The sequence below is a fragment of the Ammospiza caudacuta genome, chromosome Z (assembly GCF_027887145.1).
Source record: "Ammospiza caudacuta isolate bAmmCau1 chromosome Z, bAmmCau1.pri, whole genome shotgun sequence".
Taxonomy (NCBI): Eukaryota; Metazoa; Chordata; class Aves; order Passeriformes; family Passerellidae; genus Ammospiza; species Ammospiza caudacuta.
In genome coordinates this window covers 77,618,885-77,641,997 of record NC_080632.1, presented here as the reverse complement: position 1 = coordinate 77,641,997, position 23,113 = coordinate 77,618,885, and the positions used below count along the sequence as shown (strand labels likewise).

Here is a 23,113-nt window from a genome sequence, read left to right as displayed (position 1 = left end):
ACTTCATGCGATCAACAATGGCTTATAATACACAGCCTGGCATTTCTTTCCAGCACAGGGACCACCATAGCTCTCCTGTACAGGAACCCAGCCCACAGTGACTCTGCCCCACCAGCCCAATGACCAGACACATTTGCATCACTTACTCAGGCTGCCAGGGAGAAGAGAGCCATCGTCCAGCCAGCTGTTCCTGCTCTTCTGACGGAGCTGCTCCTCATCACACGAGCCAGGGACAGCATCAGAGAAGGGGAGATGGCTCGAACCATCGTGGGAGAAGTACTGGGAAAGCTCTGCCTCAGAGCTGACGGATCCCTGCTGAAGAGAAGTGACCCTGGTGACCTGCTGTCCTCGATGTATAAAGCCCCTGCCTGCATGTGAGCCTCACACAGACCATTTGTATTGCTGTGTCAATAAAATTTAAACCCTATTTTTAAAATAGAGGACTTGTCAGTATACTGAGAGCCAAACTGTTGAAATTGGATGTCTGAAACACTGCACACCAACACATTTTTAGCCAATACAATAAATAAAAAAGGATTCCAAATCCCACTGCTTTACAGGGGTGGTTCAATGCAGAAACAAGGGATGAAACGATTCAATTTTAGAGCTCCCTTTGTTCTACACTGAGAGAAGTTTGTTCTACACTGAGGGAAGGCTTTGTACCTCCAGACACAGTGTCAATGGCTTCCATGGCTTTACCAGTAAAAACGGATTCTTCCCTGCAATGGCTATATAAGGGGACTTAGTCTCAGCCTTCTGCCCACAGGCTCAGATCCCTCCTGATAACTTTGTGTTCCACAGAGCAGGTGGGACCCCATATCCTTCTCTGCCATGTTCTGCACATCACTCCCAAAGGCTACAGTCACAGAGAAAAAGAGAAGCTTGCTGCTGTCACAATTTAAATGTGTGACACAAGAAACAAACCCTTTTATGGAGCTCATGTGACAGGGAAGGAGCCTGCAGGTTTGGTTTTGAACCCCTTGACCAAGTAAGAGCTTCAGTAAAAGCTGAATTTGAAGCAGGCTCTATTTTTATTGCATCTAATCCTTTTACCCGGCTTGCTGGCTCCAAGAAGCGTTTCATAGTCCAGCTGAGGGGAGATGAGGTCTCTCCTTGTTTGGCCTTCACACTAGGAGATGGACTTTTTTGCACAGCTCCTGTTAAACACAAATTAGTTAGATGCCAAAAATTAAAGTTGCAGTCCATATAATCAAACAGGCTTCCCATTAGTTTTCTGAGCTGGTGGCTGCATTTAATCCCATTTACTTAGTATCTAAATTGCTTTCCTAGAGTGAGATTTATTCAGCATTTCACAAGTTCTCCCTCAGATCAGATGGAATGTTACACTAGCCAGGCCCAGGGCAGTGCTATGAACAAGAGAGGAGCAGGAGATGGTCTTCCCCATCTGTTGGAGCATGCTGCTGACCAGGGGCAGCCTCAGAAGACAAATCAGCAGCCACTGACATGGTCAACTTGAAAGCAGATCTTAGCTGACACACATAAAAAGGGGATCATAACAAATCTAACATTTCCGTCACTCTGCCATTGCCAAAAGTTTGCTTTCATCTGTGAGACTTTGGGCAATGCTGGAGTTCGAACACATCACAGAGATGCCAGAGTACACATCTTGACATGACTTGAAAGATCAAAATGGTGTTAAAACATATAGTCCAGCATGGAACACCTGGACTTTTTCAAATGGTCAAAATACTTTTTGGAGTTTTTCTGCCATTAAGGTCAAGCATACATGGATGGAGTAGACCCCTCCTGCTCTTTCCCTCCTGGAACATTGTGGTTCCTCTCATCTTGAAAAAAGTTCAGAACCACCACCTCTTGATAGCCCTACCTTTAGGTCATGGCAGCCCAGTGAACAAAAGCAAGTTACATAAGCTGCAGAGCTGATCCATCTGAACTGGATGCTAAAATTTCTGCAGTGGACAGAGTGATGATACTCCCTACACTGTTCTGCTGTCTTGAGGGCTCTCAAAATAATAATGCTGGGGAACTTAAGAGCACGCCCTTAAATGCTCCTGCATCTGTGAGAGAACAGGCACTAGAGAAGACAATATGTTGCTACCTGTGACGTGAGAGGAGCTGGAGTCCTTGCTCTCTCGGTGGGTAGTACGTGCAATTGCTTCATCCATCTCCTGCTCTGAAACCTGAAGTGGGGTGGAAGACAAAGCTCAAACAGGGTACAAGAAATTACAAGAGTCTTACCACTTATCTCAAGTGTATGATGCATCAAATAAGCCACTATTTTTAAAGATGCAATAAAGAAGACCTAGTTGAGTGCTCCTAAGCCCTTGTCCCCTGACTCAGACTCTCTCAATGCCACTTTCCTGCAAAAACCTGGAAGCAGAAGCCTGCCATCTGCAAGAAGACTGCTTCCAAGTGACACAAAATATAAACAAATAAAACAGTCCCAGACTTAAAGAAATCAAATGAAGCTATTAGAGCACAGTTCTAACTCAATTAAAAGCTGTCCATTGATTTGTTGAGAAAATGCGACTTTAAAATAGACAAAGACTGCTTTGTGCAAGCACACATCAGAAACTTAAGCTATTCTACACTTAACCCACCGGAAGAATACCAGACTTCCCATAATATTAGCTGTCTTTTCAATTTTCTTTTCCCCTTGCTTTTAAAAAGAAAACTTAAATCAGTAATTGGAAATTAATGTTTCTCTGGTTTAAGAATAAATACTGGTTTACCATATTTGCTAATTTAGCCCATAATTACTACCATACATTTAATTCTTATTACTGGAAAACATATGATTTTATACAGGAACAACTAGTCTGCAGGAATATATATTTAAGAACAGAAAGCAAATTAATTCTGTCAAAAATACTTTCTATGCACATTGATTTACATGAATTAAAATTCAGCATAAATAGAGACTACAGACTTGAGTCTTCCTGAACCATGAAGATTTGAGAGATTCTGAAGCAAACTCAGCAGTTTAAACAAAGCATAAATGCCATACTCAGTCAGAATAACAAGCAGAAAGAAAATTTTGTGGTATTTCTTTTGGAAGTACATGAAAACACCAAAGCAAACATACTCAGCAGCAAAATGTACTGTGGATCTTTTGTGTTATAAAACAAGAAATTAAGTATAAAAATGTTCGAAACAACATGAACCTTTGTAAAAACACATCTCTGTTTCCAGCCTGTGTCATGACCTTACAGCAAACCAAAAGTCCCTGAGCTTCTGGGGCACAGGGAGTTCCTGCAGAACACGGACCAGATCCTTAGACTATGCTCCATGGCGTTAACACAAACTTTTAGTAAAACATATCCCAAGAACTAAAATAGGTCCCAGGCACAACGCAGTGCATTTTTTAAGTTAACCAGAAATCCATGCTTCTGCAAACTCGGCCAGCTTTGATGTTTAGCATGCTTTCTGCTCAGGCAGTTCGAAATGGAAAGGGACAAGTTAATTCCTAACTCCAATCTGCATGCTGGCGTACTATTATAAGCAAATGAAAACAATAAAACGAAATACCCACACTTATTTATCGATCCCCCAGTGCTTTCAGAAAATGGGTGACAGTAACAACAATAAATATGGGTTCCTATAGGGATGCTCTTCCAGAGATCCAGCCATGAGAGCTTATGGATTCAATATTGCCAGGATTATGGATTCAGTACTGGGAAAATGCTTTAGGGTCTCTCCAGCTCAACTTTTAGCTTTTCATACATTTCTTGGCAAAGGATTTGTTGTCATCTTAAATATCACTTATGGAAAACGGTAATAGGAGCCACTTAATAGTTTCCCTCTGTTACTGAGTAATATCAAGCAATTAGCTTAACTCAGTTCATCCTTTCAGCAGACACCAGGTTAGGTCACTCATCAGCTTTCAAGACCTCACCACAACAAGAAGAGGGACAGATGAGAAAGGGCAGGCTCTACAGCACGGCATTTTTATTTCATGCTTCTTACAGACAATCCAAAAAGTCTGTAAGCCTTAATAATGCAATCACATTGAACCATTGTTTTGGTTCAGCACAGTACACAGACTCACCAGAAATACTGTTATCTTAGGCTATAAGCCCAGTTCTTACCCTCACCTCTTTCTTTCTAGCACCACAAGGCCTTCCAACAAAGATAATAAACTCTGGAAAGCAGGCCCCTGTTTGTTGACTGTATATTTGATTTAGCAGAAAATACACTATTAATTACAAAATAAGAAACCTGAGTTCTCCTAGATATGGCTTTCTTAAGGCCATTTGTAGTTATGAGTTCAAAAGTCAGAGCTTTCTGGACCCACTAATGCAAATATTTTTACAGCTTCATTCCTGTTTAAACAGGAAGGTTTCGTACACTCATGAAATTCTTTGAAATACTGAAATAAAAGAAGCTGTTATTCCCTATAGCTTGCCTAATAGGCTTTCATCTTCTATCATCAATTTTTAAAAAATGCTTGAGAACACTTACTTTATAAATACAGCCTTATTTCCAAAATGACCTTGCACGGATTCAGTAGCAGTGTGCTCCATATTCTCATGTTTTAATTCCTGAAGGAAAACTTTGATCTTTGGATAGATTTTACTTTATTACAGTTGATCAATTCAAGCTGTTGATACATATATTCCTGGCCATAAATTATATTCTACTCAAAGACAAATTAACTACAAAATAAGTTTTGGGAGGAAGAGGTCTTGTGCTGTATTTGTGTTGCTACTTCATCCAAGTACCAAGAAAGATGGGAACACTTCATTCAAGCAGTTCCAGGAAAATGCAACTGATCAGTGGGTGACTAAGTGAAAAGCACCAGGAACAGTCCAACATTGCTATGACTTACAAAACTGGGAAGCATCATTACAATTCTGACATCTTGCACAATACATGCCATAGCAAGAAAAAGCCATTTTCTTCATTTTTCGCTTTTCCGACAGCAAGACTCAAATTACAGTGCCAGATGAAAACAATCCAGATACACTTACTCATTTTCTCCTCACCTTTGGGTTAGGATGACGACTAATGATTAGGCTGACTGGTCCTGGTCCACACTCACTGAGGATTGCGTAGGCTTCGCTTAGCGCTGCGTGACGCAGGCTCACAGAATCCGCCTCCAGAATCTGGTCACCCCGGCTGCACAGAGACACAGAGTCACCTAATCACAGCCACCTTCCACGCAAAAAAACCTGTGCTTTCAACTGATGGCCAAGATTTTTCAAAGACATAAGTGTTCTGGAAAAGATGTGACTTTCAAAGAAGGTGCTGCTACCAGTGACGTGAATGGTTTAAGTCCTCTTGAGTTCACAATGGAGGCTCAGAGATCCCTTCTGCACTTACTGTCAGTGCAAAAAATCTCTATTGAATCAACCAAGAAAACTGCATTCGGATCAGGGTGAAAGCAAGCTTCAGTTCCAGTTCTGCATTCAGATATTTATTGAGCACAGAAGAGGAAAAATGGGATTAAGATGGGCTGTTCCTTCATGCCATACTGAATTACTTAGCAGAAACACTGATAAGAAATTCATTATTTAGATATGAGTTTATGAAATTACTCCAGGAAAAGATTGAGCCTGGTAAGCCTGTATATGTTAAAAATTATCATAGAGAACCCATTAAAAAGGAAAAAGAAAAAACAAAACAAAACTCTCCTGAAAGAAAAACACACTGTGTGATTTAAAAGGGCATGTAGTGATATGACAAGGGAGTATAGCTTCAAACTGAAAGAGGGTAGGATTAGATCAGGTGTTAGGAAGAAATTCTTTACTGTGAGGGTGGAGAGGCACTGGAACAGGTTGCCCAGAGAAGCTCTGGAAGTGTTTGAGATCAGGATGGATGGAGCTTTGAGTAAGCAGACCTAGTGGAAGATCCCTGCCCATGGCAGGGGATTTGAAACAAGACGATCTTTAACATCTCTTCCAACCCAAACCATTTTATGATTCTATGATTGTTTAGCCCTGTTTTCTCAGTTTTGTAACTCTTGCTTATGGTGCTCAGACATCTGGAACTATTCAAAAGAAAATATCATCAACTAGGGATATCATTAAAGCATTCTCCATAATTCCTGAAACATTTGCTTTGAACAGACCCTCTCAAGGAATCTACTACTGCCAGCTTGTGTTGGGCTACTTGTGACAATGACACTGTGGTGTGTGACACTATGAGTACACACACCAAACGCAAAATAACAATTGCAATTCAGTAACCTGCACTTCTGGTACAGGCTGAGGAAAGTAAAGAGTGACTTATCAGTTGTGCAATCATTTCACTGCTCTGCCTATTCCTTTAGACTTGCACAAATGGAGTCACTTACACAGCCACACGACGGAGAGAGGGAGCTCAGATACAGAAGAGCTGGATTCAAACCTCCCCTGGCATTGCAAAGCCAACATTTGATTAACGTTTTCCAAAAATCAAAACCACCCTGTAAGTCTTGGCCTATGAAGCCATAAATCACTGATGGGACAACAGAAGCAAGGTCTCAAAGAAGCAAGCTAAAAATTTGGGAAGCATGCCTGGATATAATCAATCACATAAACCTAATAAACAATGCAGCTGTTACATACAGTCATAACCAGCACTGCAATGTTTTCCAAAGGGGCCTTCAAGAAAGCAAGTTACCATTAAATGCTGTCTCCTGTAGACATTTCTATACTATAGGAAGTTTCAAGGGTTTTGGCAGCAATGACACCATAAAATTATCTTCTCCCCTTATTCCAAGAAATCAAATTTCTATTGCAGTTTTCCTGGTGAGCCAGGAAACAGAAGGCACTCTCTTGCAAGGCATTTGCTCAGCCTCTCTGCACCAGTGCTCACATCACACACTCAAAAAGGATCACACAGTCCCAGCACCTCTTCAGCACAGTCTCCACTCTGGAGCCACGCTCCCAGCATCCACCAGCATTTATGGAGGAATGCAGAAAGTGGCAAGGCTTTCTCCAATGGTTTTCAAAAATGAAGCCTCCACAAGAGGAAAAGCAAGTTTTTGTCACTTAATCCAGTGTAGGCACAAGTGAATCCTGGGAATGACTGCTTCCTAGACACATCCCTTCTCCATGACAGAGTGCTGCTGGTCAGCCTGCAGCAATCCTACCAGACTGAGAGTAAGAGCCTGAGCCATGGGCACAGGCAGCAGCAGGAACATTTATCCCAGCTTTTCTGAGGAGAGTTTCATGTGACTGAGCTTTTAGCAGTGCTCTGCAAATTTCCTCCCAGTCTGGGGTCTCTGGCTGCAGCTCTCACAAAAAAGCATGAAGTTGCACTTCTTGCCGCTCCCCTTTTTCAAAGGGTGCTATTAGGCTCAGCTTTCTGTATAGAGAATTAAAAAAAAAAAAACCAACCAAACAACCCACACCTTAATGATTATGCTGTTTCCAGAACAAAGAATAATGTTTCCTGGGCATTTAATACTACTTTGGAATGTCTTAACATAAATGTTTTCTTTTTGATGAACTCTTAAGTATAAATTTCCTCCCTGCTACATGAACCAATAGGTGAAAACAAAATCTCAATCGATTTTATTGTAAAACCACTCTAGCATGTTTCTGCTTTAACCAACCTTAATCTGCCATCCATTTTAGCCACTGATCCTGGGGCCAGGCTGTGAATGTAAATCCCGGGTGAACTGTTTTCCAGTGTGAGACAACAGGCACCAATGCCGAGCCCGACCCCTGGCTCTGTGAAAAACAAGAGGCACAAAGAAACGTGGCAGATTGTAATCACAAAGGACACACAAGTGTTTGTGTTCCCACATACCATCTGAGTTCAGGACTTGTGTCATTGTTTCAGGGCTGGCCTTAGGTGCAGTCAGTCAGGAAGCTAAGACCAACAAGTGGAAATCAGGACTGAAAATAGCTGATCCTGGCTGTTTTCTGAGATAGATGTATCTCAGAAAATACTCTGTGCTCCGTGGGAAGCTCTTGGAAAGGCCTGATCTGGTCCAAGGCATAAAGGAGGAGAGGCAGCAATCCAATCAAGATGTCATCTAAAACTACTGCAGAAAACATGAGCACAGAAGATGCTACCAATTGTATTGCTCTCTTTTGTTAAATATCTGTATGGCATTCCTCAGCAAAGAAGCACAAAGGAAGATGAGGCATTATCTCTGGTTCAATGGTCACCTCTGTCCACTTTCACCTCTGCTTTCCTTCAGGTAACAACATCCCTGTTTTAGGGATCACTGGACATCTTACATTCTCTCTCAAAATTTTGAATCCAACCTTTAATATCACTGTATTATAAGTCTTAAAAATAGGCATCTTTGTCTACCACATATAACATATGCTTTAAGTTTATAATGAGCAATTATTAATGAGAGCAACCCTCATGGAGGAGTTCAAACAGATTATCGGGGAGCTTTTCAACACTGTTCAGCTTTGCCTTCCCTGGAGACGCTCTTTAAGAGAAAGGCACAGCCTCTTGGGCTGCCAGGAAGCTGATTTACATTTTGCCTGCTATCTCACAGCCCTCTTCTTTCAGCAGCATGGACACTCACTGCTACCCATAAGAGGCTTCTGATTCTGGGAAAGCAAAATGCAGGAAGGGGAACTCTTCAGAAGTTTTTGCATTAGAGGGTACTTTCCCCCCCTCATCCTGTGGTTCCATGTCAAATGGGCATACTTGGGTATACCAGGCATGGGAATCTCTAACCTATTCCCAAAAACTCCCCAAAGAAGCAGAGATTTGTTCTCCCGGCCCGTTTCGATGGACGCTCACCTTTATTGAGTGTCACATCCATGACGATCCTGTCCTTGGGGCCAGGTCCTTTGCGGCTGGAGGAGGAGCCCTCGGGCTCCTCGAGGCCGGGGACGGGTGTGGCGCCGCTGGCGCTGGGGGAGCTGGAGCGGCTCAGCAGGGTGGGGGTGACGCAGGGCGTGAGGCTGGGGCTGCGCAGCCGCGTGCGCACCGTCAGCGTCACCACGCCCTTCTTGAGTTGCTGCAGAGACAGCACAGAACCACCACCGTGAGGGGACCAGCCTTTGTACACTTCTCACCAAACCTGCACACGGCAACTCGTGACAGCGCAGGAGTGTCAAGCTGAGGGTAGGAGGTGGCAATGAGTGAAGAGGAGCATGAAGCTCTTCAGTGCTATATCCGTGTTACCTTAAACCTCTGGATGGCCTCCTGATGGGTCAGTCCTTGCAGAGACTCTCCATTAACTTCCAGGATTTCATCCCCTGGTAAATAGATACAAAAAATGAGGTCAGTAATGTAAAGACTACAAAGATTTAAAACATCCTTCCTGAACATGAGGTAATCTACTACTATAAGGATTTCAGTTAACTATCCAATAAAAAGCCTTTTATTGTTCTCAATTTATTTCCACTTGTACTAATGTCTCTACAAGCTACTAGTGATGGATTACCAAAGTAAAAACTGTTCTCCAGCAGAGATTCTGAACTTGGCATTCCCATTCCCACAAACAAGCTACTAATGCTGTGGATTTTAACTGAAGTCTGAAAATTATTATGACATTAAGTCCAAAGGTACTATAAAATTGCCTTTCTTTTGTAAGCTTTAACAGGAGAAATGAGGAACTAAGTGAAACACTACAGCACATCACTTCAAAGCCTGTCCAAGAAAACGAACCTTGCATCCACGTGCAGAAAGCAAATGCCTTCCCTTACTAAATGCCTGCGGACAGAGAACCATGTAGTAGCCCACACGCTGTGACAACAAATGTCTTTTTCACCTCAAGGAACATGTCCTGTCAGATTTCTACCAGCTTCCAGGCTCTAGGTCTTACTACTTACATCCAGCTGAGCTATCTACCTTCATTTTATTAAAAAGAGAGTCAGCATGATCCAGATCCACTTCCTGCAATTTTACTTGCATCTGTGCAAAATGACATGGGGCAATACTGTCAGCTAAGTCTACCCCTCCTTTCCTAGCTTCAGTCAAGAAAAAAGAAATGAAGAATTTTCAAGCTATGAATAGCCTGCAAATGATTCCTGGGTTTAAGGGACAGCTGCTACTTATTGGCTTCCCACGGCAAGTGCACAACCTATGATGCAGGGATGCGAGCTTCCCTCTGGCAGCAAGTGTGAGAGTTGGCACCAAAAGCAGCCTCAAATACAACAAGTGTGATAAGACAGAAAGAGGGGAATGATAATATGAGGAGAGAAGTAACACAGGAGCAGCTTGAGAGAACTAACACAGGAGCAGCTTTCCATAGAAGCAAAGTAGCACAACCCCTGTAGAAGGGCTGTAAACCACCACTCTGAACTCATGGTCACTTTGTACTTTCAACACTAAAGAATCTGTCTGTCAGAATGCTGTGTCACAGCACTCAAGACCATGGTGCAGCACACACAGAGCAGGCTACGCATTCAGCTCAGATACTAAGATTGGAAAAGCAGTACTAAAATCTGGCTATATCTCCTTCTCTAACTAGAGTGATCTTACTGCCAATCCCATCTTTTTTTTTTTTTTCCTTTGGTTATGATTCTTGTCCTGTCAGAATCATACCAGGAGGCTTAGAGAGTACAAGGGCTCAAAAGAGCCTCTCCAGACTCCATGTCCCTTTATATAATGCCTTCTCAGTCCAGCATCTTTAAGCTAGGTGCTGTTGGTTATCTATATTTTCCTGCTGTCACTGACCCCCTCCAACTTTGAGAGAGAATTGCAGCTTGCTGTTTGGGCAAATAACGTTCATGAAAGAGAAAGGGTAAAACAAAGCAGCCACCACTATTCTGTAGCTCCCCCTTCTCAATATGAAATACAGTCAGGTTAATTGCCATGAATGATCTTCCACAGGATGAACAAACAGGCAATTTTACATTTTCCATAGCCTCTTGCTGCTGGCCAGGTGCCTAAACATATCTGTACTTGAATTTTCCTCCTGGACTGAAATAATATCCCACTGTGGTTGTTTATGTGAGGTTGGATTCTCTCTACCATACCTTCTTTAAGCCTTCCATCAGCAGCCGCTGCTCCATTTGGGAATATAGTCTTCACAAAAATCCCCATGCGTCCACGAGCAGAATCCTGACCTCCCACAATGCTGAATCCAAGACCCTACAGAAAGAAGAGATTTGAAGTGATTTTCTCTTTTCCTACAGAAGAGAGGAAAAGACACACAGCTGGCTCCTTACTCTGTTATCATCTGTGTGAGAAAGTCTGCCAGGATTGTACAAGACAAGGGAAAGATGAAAACCTAAAATCTTCTGATGAATTGTTTGGCCAACTTACTCTCTCATCCCATTTCTCATTTACTTTCACTCCATTATCAACACACTCATCAGCCCAAAATATAGCAGCAGGCACCCTAAGCTGATATAGCAAAAACTCCGAGAATATTTTGTGTTTTGTCAAAACATGGGGTCAATAGATTTCCCATTTTAGAAACAGTAACAGATTCATTCTGAATTAACAGACAGTCAATTCCTAACCCCGAGACTTATATCCAGGATTAACTACACGTTTCTCTTATGTCACAGAACCTACATTTCCTCAGGAAGAAGAAAAGCTTCAGAACATGACATAAGGTCAGTGCTGCAATGTAAGGAATGTAGCTGAAAGGAGAATGGCATGTGGGGGCTACCACTCACATGTACATTTTTAATTATTCTGGAGACATATATCATGTTGTATTTAAATAAATCTAGATCAATAGACTCCCCAGGGCTCCATCCATTAGCTGTTACCCCTGCGCTACCCCAGCAGGCTATGGGACCATCTTACAAAGCTGACCTGAGAACTGATGAACACAGCAGAATGAACCTCTCCCCCTTCTGCTGAGTTATTTCCTACACAAATCGCTTCCTTGTTCCACAACCCTTTCCCATATTTCCCCTCTTGTCACTGCTGTTCATGCATTTTACAGAATAAAGAGAAAAGTCACCGACCAGGTGGACAAAGGATGTGGGGAACTGTTGTGCTTTAGTGATCTGAAGCCATGGACATTATTATTGCCTTGGGCAGCACTCTCCAGCTGAGGGATGCTGCCAGGGCAAGCACCAAGTTCACAATCCAACACAATCAGATCTTTTGTTTTACTACATGAACAAAGAGGAGGCCACCACAAGTCTAGTAACTTACCAAGTCCAGTAACTTGGTACAACATTACTGATTTCTGGACAGGCAGCAACTTAGCTCCCTTGTGCAGAACAAAATAACTCTGGTAAGTGTTCAACCCTGTGCAATTATCAACTGCAAATCAACCTGCAGAAGGCAGGAGGCTCCTGGCACTCCCATGCCTGGACACAGGAGGTCTCCCCACAGCTCCATGGGAGGGGTGGGAGAAATATATCTGCAAAGTACAGCAGTTCCTACACTAGCCCATGTTCCCAGACAAGCCTGCCACTACACAGCAGGAAACCACCCCTTGCAGATCTGGATGCAAACCTAAAGGCAAAGTCTTGGCTCCTCACCACCAACACTGAAACTCTGCAGAGAAATATTTCAAGTCCTAGGTCTGCACAGGGATAATAAACTGAGCACTATTGCACAAAATGTACAAGGTGCCATCCCTAACAGAGGAGATCATGAGGCAGATGGAAGGCACACAGAATAGCAGCTGCCTTAGGTGGTTCATGATCTCTAGGGTCTGCATTCTCCCAGCTGCTTACTAAAACCTTGGAGCTAAATGTAAAAAGGCAGGAGAGGGTGGCTTATCCCAGGGGGAGAAATAATCCAATTTAATGAGAAAAACAGAGTAAAAAAATAAGAGAAATGAAGAAATATTTGCTCATCATAAAAGACCCACAGCTCCTAAACCAAGGGAAGTTAAAGTAACTGTGCGCCAGTCTACCCATAGAAGTAACTATTTCTAACTCTTTTTCTAGCATAAAGCACAACAAGGAATTGGTTTTGCATTTGAGCTTGAAAGTCAAAACAAATCTTCTTAGTCCAAAACAAATCCATCTGATGACTTTGAAGACTATTTCACAAAAGGACATGCATATTTTTAGCATATTTAAATGACAGCTCCAATACTAGCGTGGATTTGATTAGGGAAAACAATGTATACCTGGGTTAATGCTTATCTATTTTTTCTTAGCATTCAGCCAGCTGGTATCTAGCAAGTGTGTAAACACATTATTGAGGGAGACAGGATGACTCTTTGACCCATGGAATTCAGTGCTCTCTGAGAAGCAGTCAGCCAGTAACCTGTCTTCAGGTTTAATGCTTAATTTGCAGTAATTTATTTTTTTTAAAAATGCATCCAGATTCCACAGAGGGAAAATATGCTTGTCCATAAATATACATGTGAACAGGTATTGTTCTGTAGTTGCACTGACTTTGCATAAACATATATATTTAGAGATCCATTATAAATATTTGATATCTCAGTAATGGCGAGATGCACCAAACCAGAATGAAAGCCACCCTGTGTCAAGTGGACAACACGAACATCGCATCCCCTGTATTTTGCAGGTGTTACTTTGGCACTTATGTTTGGAAATGGGATTTGTTTATCATTAGCACAATTACCAGCTACCTTGAGAGCAGCTGGAAGCACAGGAGATACCTCTCAAATGCCAGTTCTCACTACATGTGAGACACATGCAGAAATCCTCACCTTGCCTTGCCCTTTCATCAGGACGATGTTGGAAATGATGGACGGCTGGGTCAGTCTCCATGGAGATTCCACCTGGGCAGCACTGAAGGAACGGGTGGATTTCTTCACTATATGGTAGTCCTAACATCAACAAACAAGGATAATTGCTCTGATTGCTTGGCAAAGATACTGCAGATGTCATACTGGGAAAATTGCATGTGTCAGGGAAGAGGGATGCAGTATCTTAGAGATATATTCAGAGAAATGTTCAAGGGATGAAACCCCAGCTTACTAAAATCAAAGTGAATCTTGCCACAGTAATTTTCCCACATTTCACACAGTAGAATCATTTTGAAATGTATCAGTCACAATTTAAATTAAAAGGATTAAAGATAACCTCATGATATAATCAAGTCCTTATTTGCTAAAAAAAAAAAAAAAAAGAGAAAGGAAAGGAGAAGGAGAAGGCCTACATTATAAAATAAAATAAAAAGCATTAGGGATTTTTAAAATTTTTTTTAAGTCCTCAGATATCTAGAACTGCAACTCCTAAGACAAACAGCCTTAGGACCTTGGGGCCACAAGCAAGCAGTACTCTCCTTCACAAGACTCAAAGAAGCTCTTCACAGGTGGCCAACACATCCCAGGTTGGTGTCCATGCCTGGTTTCAGTCCCATGATGTACCTGTGTGATCCTGTTTCATGACCCTTACCCATTTCTATGAGCTTCAGGCAGATGCCACAGGACTGAGCGCCATGAGGTGCTCACAGCCAGCTCTGCCTTCCTGCTCACCTGTCTGGCTCCTGCTGACTCCAGCTGCTGGGGCAGAGAGTGCTTTCTTCCACCCCGGGAATATTTCACTGCTATTTCGTAATTTGATTCACCATTTTCCACCATCAGCTCATCGTCTTCTCCCACAGACTCCAAGCGGGATCCGGCACCTAAGAAAAACCACAGAAACACATCCTTCAACATCTGAGAGCTGCTTTAGCCTCTCTCACCAGCAGGCAATAACCACCTTCTGCAAATCCGAAATTAAAGTGCCTTAAAACAATACTATGCAGTTCCCAGCAAGGCAGCTGGAAACCAGTTTTGATCACACTCAACCAAGAACTTTTCCTGCTGTCATAGGTTTTCTGCAATCTTTCATTGATACTGAACTCATGGTATTAAGGAAAAGCAGAAGTTAATTGAGTCGGTAGCTCAGGGACAGGAAAGAAATTCATCTGTTCACACCCAATGGCACTTGCCAGTGCACTAAGCTCTCAGGCTTCATGTATTTAAAATTAAAAGACCTGACACTGCAGCAGTATTCATTTCTGGAGGTGTCATGTCACTTTGAGGGAATTTTTTTCTGGAATCGAAAAAGTAAAAATGTGCCAAAAAATGCTATTTTCTTTCCTTCTGGCAACAATTCTAGGTTTCTTCTGTAGATTTGTCTTAAAGAGAGGAGTGCAGAGTTCATGTAAGAAACAGAATTATTTGTCTTGAAGGACATCCTGTAATTAGCCACAGAGTACCCTACTCCTCGCAACAGGGCTCCTCCAATTCTCATTTTCTCCAAGGTCCCTGCAGAACCCCCAGTCACAGCAGTTCCCGCACATTTATCCTTGTCATTTCCACACCACACAGGGAAAGGACATTAACCCCTATTGTACAGATGAAAACCCAAGACACAAGCCGAATTTGCACAAGCTGGATTTCATGACGAGGATTTCAGATTACTTTAAACCAGCCTTATGTTGGAGCTGCTACAGAGAGCAACAGCCCTGATTTCCTTTCATCCTCACTGTCTGTACCCCAGGAACAGGGAGTCATGGTCTGAGGTAGATGCACTGAAAATTTGCCCAGGAGAGCCCCAAACACATTTTCTGACACCTCCTTCCTGCCTGGAGGCTGTGTGAGCATTGCTGACAGTGCCAGGGAGGGATGGAGCACAGAGCTGGGGCAGCTGCGTTTTTTCACTCAGCATGAAAGCAATTCTGCTGATGCATCCATAGGCAGAATTTGTGCCCACTAACCAGAGTGCAATTTCAACCTGCTCCCTGCTTTGGGATCTGAAATTGGAATCTCTGCTTTTCAACTCCCCTTCCCCTGGCACACAGGCTGCTGCTGCTGCACACAGACAGGATAGCAATCTTGGCAGGACCAGCATCCTGGCATTCTTTCATTCCCTGGCACCTACAACTAACCCTTTCCCATCAGCTCTCCCTCTCTTCAGGAGAACAGTTGTGATTCTGTATTTTCTGCCCATCTCCAAATGCATCTTCCTTTCTCATGCTGCAGTCCTGGCTGGCGGATGCTCCAGGCTCACCCACAGCCCAGGGGCATCAGCACTCACAGCAACAGGGTCTGGATTCCCAGCGACCACCAACTCACAGCCTCAGGAACCACAGGCAGAGGACCCCCCTGAGGTATCCTAAAAATACCTCAGTAAATGGAAATTAGGGTGAACACAGGAGGAAGGGAGCCTCAGAAAACATTAGGGTTAAGAACGTGATCAAGCTCTGCACACAGGTTACTGTTATGACGTGGGGACAAAGCAACAGAAAATCTGAGGATTGGTCACTGTAATTGGCATTTTGATCAGAGCACGCTGAAATATACAGACAATGCTAACAGTAAAAATAAAAAAAAAGGAAAGAAATGCACAAACAAACAAGACACTTCTAAAATTTGCATAATATTTCTGTTCCTACAATAGCTCAGCTCAGGAGGCAGAATGCAACTATCCTACAGATGGGATTTTTCTTCCAAAATAAACTAATATGATTTCAAAGAAATCCTATCTCACTTTTAGAAAGTTAAAATAAATACACTACAATAAAAAAATCTACAATTGCTATCTTCTATCAGTACAGCTTTACCTTGAGATCGACTTCTGTATTTCAGTATGCCACTTGCCAGAGTTGAACTCTGATTGTTTCCTTTGGACACTTCTGCACAAGCTGGATCTTGAGACTTCTCAGTTTCCATCACCTAAAAGAAATTTAAAAAAAAAAAGTTCTTGTAAACCAGAGATGTTGATGACATTTTTTTCATTGTCCTTATGGGACAGAAAATTCCATTGCATGTCATCTTTGCTTCCAAAACATGTCATTGTATTAAGTATTTTCTGTAAGTAACTTTTTGTAATGCCTTCAGACATTATGGTCATGCATCCTCTGCAAGACACCACACTAATGCCTCCAGAATGCATCCAGCACTCTGTGGCACCTCACTTAGTTGCTTCTTTATGTATTTGAACAAAATTCTAGCTTTTATTTCCATTTGTCCTGCTCTGCAGGCTTCCAGAGACATCACATCTTTACAGAGAAAATTACTTTTAAAAAGCATTATTTTACTGTTAGTGTCTGCTGAGCACCAATGCAAAGCTTGAGGATGAAAAGCTTATTTAACAGAAAGTTATTACAGCTAAGCATTTTAAAAGCCTGGAAATGAGCAATTAAAGTTTACAGGTGGAATCACAACCCCACAACCCTGAGTAAATGCACCAGGACAGGAGGAGTCTCTTTACCGACGGTGTTTGCCCAGACGCCAAGTAACAAGGTAAGCAGCACGGCCACATGTCCTCTGCCTCCTGCTCTCCTGTGCTCAGGGAAAACCAGAGCTGCCCATGGGCAGGCTCTGCCCAGCCCCTGCATTTTGGAAGGTGCTGGTGAACTGCTGGAAGTCAGTTTTAAAAAAACCCCACCCAAGTAGCCAAACGCTTTCCTGTAAAAATAATTTCTGCTTCTGCTATTCAATCTTAAAAACATCAGTCTTTCCCACAACCTGCCTCCCATCCCCCAGTCCCTCTTCTACCCAAGCCAACAAAGCCAAAGTTTATCTTTTGTGCAAAGTCTAGACTTTGTGATTTTAGTTTGAACAGTAGAAACTTCAGGAAAACATAAAACTGGCAGAAACAGGAAGCTGGAATGGGAACTGCTTTTTATTCCTTCCCCTTCAACATGAACAGCTACATTTAATTTACACAGGGTTTGTACATCCTAGCTAGTAGTTGTTCATCATTCAAGGCACTGCAGCAACTACTTTAGAGTCCACTTCCAGCACCAAATGCTTTGCAGCTCACAGCTCCATGTAAATTTAGAACCATCCAAGTCATTCATCAGTCTGAAAAAAAACCAGCACTTGTGATTTGGTCACCCTGAAAAGGGCCTGATTCCAGAAGACATGTAAGACATCAGATTCAAAACCCCACCTAAGAAACCCAAACCATCAGCAATTAGACCTCAGCCAAAGTATCCCAAGTTCTCCTTCCAAGAGACTTCTGGGATACCCAGAAGACAGCAGAAGCACAAGGAAATGAGACAGAACCTCATGGAGCTCACAAAGATACATTGCAATTTGCCATACAAGTGGGAACACTCTTTAAGAAGTGAGGGTGCCTCCCCTGTAGAAGGGTAGAAATTATTTGCACAGACACAAAAAATCACATGGTGATCTTACAGGTGTACAAATCAATTGCTGCACAGGGCCAGTGCTAACTCTGTGGTGGGAAAATACATGAAGCACAGAGATGAAGAAAAACAATACGAATGTTTCCCTAAAGCAGCCAGTTTTGCTGGCATGCTTTGGGCATCCAACACATGGGGATGGGTCCAATCTGACTCTCTGGAGCTAAGCACAACACAGATCAAGTCTGGAGCTCTAGAGCCGTTTGGTTTTTGCAGTCTGCATGGATATGGGCAGCTGTAGCTGGTAAGACCACACAGCTCCCAGTCCAAAGCTGGACCACCTCCTCCAGCTCACAGGAGGGGAGAAAAAAAAATACTTAGTTTGTAGTATTTTACAAAGAGATGCTGAAATCATCTCTGCCAGGGCCAATTTCCACCCAGAGCTCAGGCTCAAGAGTGATCTATTCAGCACATCTTATGCCTCTACTACATGGGGTTTGAGTTTGGTTTTTTGTTGATCGGGTTTTTCATTACTTTATTTTGACTGTGCCACAGGAGAAAAGTACCAGTGCATACATTTTCATCCAGTGGGGTGGGAAGAAAAACAGGACACAATTTCCACTTGTATTGAAACTGCACCTCAAGCCACCTTCCCCTCGTGGCAATCCTGGAGCCTGTGAGCCTACAGATAGCAAACCCCCAAACCCCATGTATGATCCACAGAAGGTCACATGTGTGCAAACACCAATGCCAGGGAAAGCCTCAAGACATTCTCAACAGCTTCCTGAAATTACAGTTTATCCAACTAGGCTTCAGACTACAATTAGGAAGCAAAAACATGTAAATTATCTGTGTCATTAAAAACATTTAAATTATCTGTGTTTGGGTTTTCTTTTTTATTTTAGCAGAAGTATTTTTCTGACACTAATTATAAACACATAGGGGAAGATATTAACATTTGCAATGAAGCAGATATTCTTTAAGTTGTTGATCTTGCCTAATAAATCACCAGGAGTTTTATCCTATTCAGAAAACACTTAGAAATCTGATCTACAAAGCTTGCAAGAACTCCCCAAAGGCATGTGTCTGTAATTTTTGGCTCTCTCATAACCTAGACAAGAAGCAAAACCCAGCTCCACCTTATCCTTCTGGCCATGAACATATCGCTTTACCATCTTGAGGTAGCTGCCCAGATTTAAGCATGCCATTTTAATTTTCCTCACTTTCAAGGAAACGAAGCTTATTATTTCAGTCCTGTAGGTCTCTTATTAAACTAAACCAATAAATTCCTCCCAATGCTGTCCCAGTGCTAAGGACAAGGGGAGCTTTAACACGCACAGTAGTTTAAAGGGAGATCTAAAAATAGAGCCCATTTTGCCAGTTCATTAAGCAGCTCTGGGATCAAGTGACGGTGACATCTCAATTGATTTCGAAGAAAACTGCACTATCAGGGACACGCGGTCCTGGCACTGCACCAGAGCGAACAACTGCCCTCGGAGTCCTCGCCTCGGCAAAGCTCCAGCGTGACCAGGCGCTTAATTAGGCGAGATGAGGAGCAGGATTATGACAGTCTGCACTGTTTAACTGCAAACAGCTTGGCAATCCCTTGCCGATCTACAAAAACAAGGCGGCACACAGAGGTTGATACAATTTAATAAGCAAACTGCTTTTCTGCTGCCCTTGCAGAGCTCCTCAGTTGCTGCCTTTCCCCATCAGCGAGCCCACCCAATTCCCCACAGCACAGCCTGGCTGGCTCTGCCAAGGAGTGCTAGCAGCATGCAGACCTGCTTATCCTGGTGGCTTGGGAATGAAGCAGTGAGAACCAGGCTGAGAAGTCTGCAGCATGACAAATTCTGTCCTACCTGCACTGGCAAAGCAAGTCCACCAGCAAGACTAGTGCCCATCTTCAGAACAGCCACGTGAAAGAGGAACGGCTGCGCACCAGCACAAACTCAATGAGAAAACTCCACATCTTCTCTGGTCCCATTCACTCTGTCCTCGTCTTTTCCTCAAGCCGTACTACCCCAAACATTTAACCATTAATTGCCCCAACACCACTGTCTGTGGGGCAGCCATCAGGAGGAACCCAAGAAGCCTCCACGAGGAGCCAGCACAGACTCTTCAGAGCAATGCCCCAAACACCCAACGCAAACCTTCACCTGTTCCCTGCACAAAGTCTTTCTTCCCAGTCCCTCGAGACAAGCTGATGCCTTAAAGGCTTTAACCTTTCAAAAAATTTTCAAGATTTTTTTTCTATGATCTGGTATAATTCTAGCTGTTTCAGTTATTTGTGCAATTACTTATTGCTTTATGGGGCACAGCATGCTTTAAGCCTTAAATGTTTCTGCTAGGCAGGGAACGCCACATGCCCCTTTGCCTTGCACAGAAAGTAAAATACCTTCACTTTTAAATTAGCTCTTTTTCACTTTAAATGAATCCATCTCACAGACAAATTACAAACTGCAGCACTATAATTTACGAGAATTAACATTGCAAGTGATGCAGAGGACATGGATTTTCTAATCTTGGACAGCACTGAGTTTCCCATGCCTTACTGCTCTGTTTGAGGGCATGTACAAATCTGCACAGATCCTAGAAGGAGGCTGATGCACAGGGACACACTGCATCAGGGGCTGCAGTACCCAGGGACATTTTTCCAAAACACAGTACATCCCAAAGCCCAAGGAGCTCCCTAAACTGAACCACAGGGCTCACAAGAAGTCCAAACTAAATCCAGATGTAGCAATTTTTGGTGCAAGCTAGAGGACTAGCTTGCTCCCCTCTTGCAAAGAAAGAAGCTCCCCTCTTCCAAAGGGCACTTGCATTGCTGCTCCCTCTCTTTCATGACACAGAAGCAGAGAACCACTTGGAGACAGGGATGGAGGAAAAGAGAAGGAACATCACCTTCAGGTCAGCACTAATTCAGAGTCTTGAACTGGCACCTCTATAAAAAACAGTGCCCTGGTTGCTTCCCTGGTGCAAAGCTGACAAGGCAGACAGTAGTTCTGTACATTTACCAGAGAGGCCTCGGGAGGGCAGAGATTTGGGCTGTTTTTAGCAGCACTGGTGAAATAAAGCCTCCACCACCTTCCCCAGAAGCTCACCTGAGAAATACACATGCTGGTAATACCAGGAGCAACCCATACTTCCTCCTGCCCAGCCAAAGGGAACGGGAACCCAAGCCCTCCTTTACTTAATTTTAAAGAAAGTGTTGGAAAACTCTTGGTTCATGTGCAGCAGGAGATCAGGAAATCTGATAAACAGTCAAGAACTGGAGCTGCCCAGCTTTCTGAATAGGTGGAAATGCCAAATAAACAAAACAAAAGCTTTTAAAGTGGTGTCTAGTCTGCCACTTAACTAAATGCCTGCACTCAAAAGTAACCCTAAGCCTTCAGTACAATGCAGTAGTTGCTAGACAGGGAATTGCTATTCACTTCACTAGGCACAAACTCCTAGCAGTTATTTTTGTGTCTCTTCTCAAAATCTACAGAGTAGATACACAAGAGTAGATTCAGAGCCATACACAAACCTGCACAAGAAACAAAACCTGTCATTAACCAGCACAAAGACAGCAGCAATATCTGCCTATGCCCACTCTGTAAACAGACTGGAAATGCACTGTGGCAGAGCTGAGCTACTCTCATCTTCAGTAATGCTGTATTTATTTTTATGAGACTCTCCAAAACCCTCTTGAATGTGTTTGACACCAGGAGCCACCATGTGTTGACCACTGCTCAGAGGATGCTGGCAGGTTCTTTCTTGATGAAGCAGGGTCCCAGCTGTGCTGGCTCCAATGACTCACTGGTCAGAGCTGCAGCTAAGCAAAGCACACTCCATTTTCAGATATCCAAAGAGTCACTAAAATTATTCATAATAATTTTCAAAGAGAAAAAATTTCTAAAAAATATCCTTTTAAATATGAAGAAAAGCAGGAAATGGCTAACGCAGCTACGTTTTCCAAGAAACACATATCGCAGACAACACATGCCTTGGAAACAGTAAGATGCTCCCAGCAAAACAGTTCCCAATCCTTTTTGGACAAGATTACTCTTCTTCTGCAGTATATTATGATTTTCCACTAGAAACAGCTTTTGAGCTAAAGGAAATCAAATGCACACAAACAGATCCCTGCTGTTCTCTTTTTTATGGTTTATCCTTTTTCCTCCCCCAAAACATAAAAAAAAGCAGGACACATGCTTTCCATGCAGTTTAGTCACTGCCCACGAGATGTCTCTATGTGCTGCAGAGAGATCCCAGAAGACCAGTCTCAGTAAACAGCAGAGACCTAAGGGATTCCATGAGTGTATGACAAACATGGAACTCAAGCAGTGTGAAAGCTGGTTCAGCTACTCCATTATTTTGTTTAATACATGCTCAGTTCATGCTTACCACAAATCTGGAGCCTTTACATCATAACAAACAATAAATAGCTTATCTTTTTTTCTTTTATTTTTTTTTTAATGACAATCTTTTAATTCCCACTGAAGGACAAAATATGCAATAATCACTCCTCAAAATAAATAGCTCTCCTGAGAACGAAACAAGACCTTCTTAATATACCGACGTCAACCAACAGCTGCAGAGAGTGTTCCCATGACACCACTGGTGGGAGCTTTGGATTTCAGCTGCAAACTGGCATTTTATAGCATCCTAAGTATACAAGAAGATATGGAATATGTAAGAATTGTCTTTCATACCTGGATGACGTGTCTTTCTTACCTGCATCTTCAAGGATCTGAAATCTCGTACATTATGGATGCTACACAGCACATCTCAAATTATTTTTACCTGATTCCAGCCAAGACTGGACAGTGCACACAGCCAAAAATTTGCAGATGTGGCTCTGAGACATTCACACTAACTCAAAAATTCTCGAGTGTGTATCATACTTCTGCTAATGTATGTGAACTGCATGGCTGTGACAGCATTTCTCTTGTTCCAGTGCCATGAGGGTGTTATTTTTAGCTTGTTAAAGGCAGTTCATCTCCTTCAAAACCGGGCAGTTATCCAAACAGCCAAACGAGAGACAGGCTGTACTGTATCTGATGCTTTATGGGAAAAGCCCTCATTCACAAAAACAAAGACCATGCAGAACCTGTACCATAGATAAACTTGTGTTTCTATAACTCTGCTGACTCGGCTTTCATCACATGGGAAGAGCAAAAACTGTAACTCTAGGCATTGTCCACACTGTTATTTATGGTCAAGTAAGAAAGATTATGTTCCACCAGCCCAAGCAACAGGAGGCATTCAT

The 23,113-nt window shown here is 42.7% G+C and overlaps 1 protein-coding gene across 1 annotated transcript in view; it reads right to left on the bottom strand.

Moving 5' to 3' along the window:
* The window catches only part of PDZD2 (PDZ domain containing 2), a 137,794-nt gene that overhangs the window by 22,755 nt on the left and 91,926 nt on the right, over window positions 1-23,113 (bottom strand). Inside the window, exons 6-16 of the mRNA XM_058824043.1 lie at window positions 16,330-16,441; window positions 14,255-14,403; window positions 13,484-13,603; window positions 10,863-10,977; window positions 9,064-9,137; window positions 8,677-8,896; window positions 7,520-7,637; window positions 4,965-5,097; window positions 2,078-2,159; window positions 1,054-1,157; window positions 147-312 (exon numbers count right to left, since the gene is read on the bottom strand). Of these exons, the coding sequence (XP_058680026.1) occupies window positions 147-312; window positions 1,054-1,157; window positions 2,078-2,159; window positions 4,965-5,097; window positions 7,520-7,637; window positions 8,677-8,896; window positions 9,064-9,137; window positions 10,863-10,977; window positions 13,484-13,603; window positions 14,255-14,403; window positions 16,330-16,441 (1,393 nt within the window). The remainder of the gene's footprint in view (window positions 1-146; window positions 313-1,053; window positions 1,158-2,077; window positions 2,160-4,964; window positions 5,098-7,519; window positions 7,638-8,676; window positions 8,897-9,063; window positions 9,138-10,862; window positions 10,978-13,483; window positions 13,604-14,254; window positions 14,404-16,329; window positions 16,442-23,113) is intronic.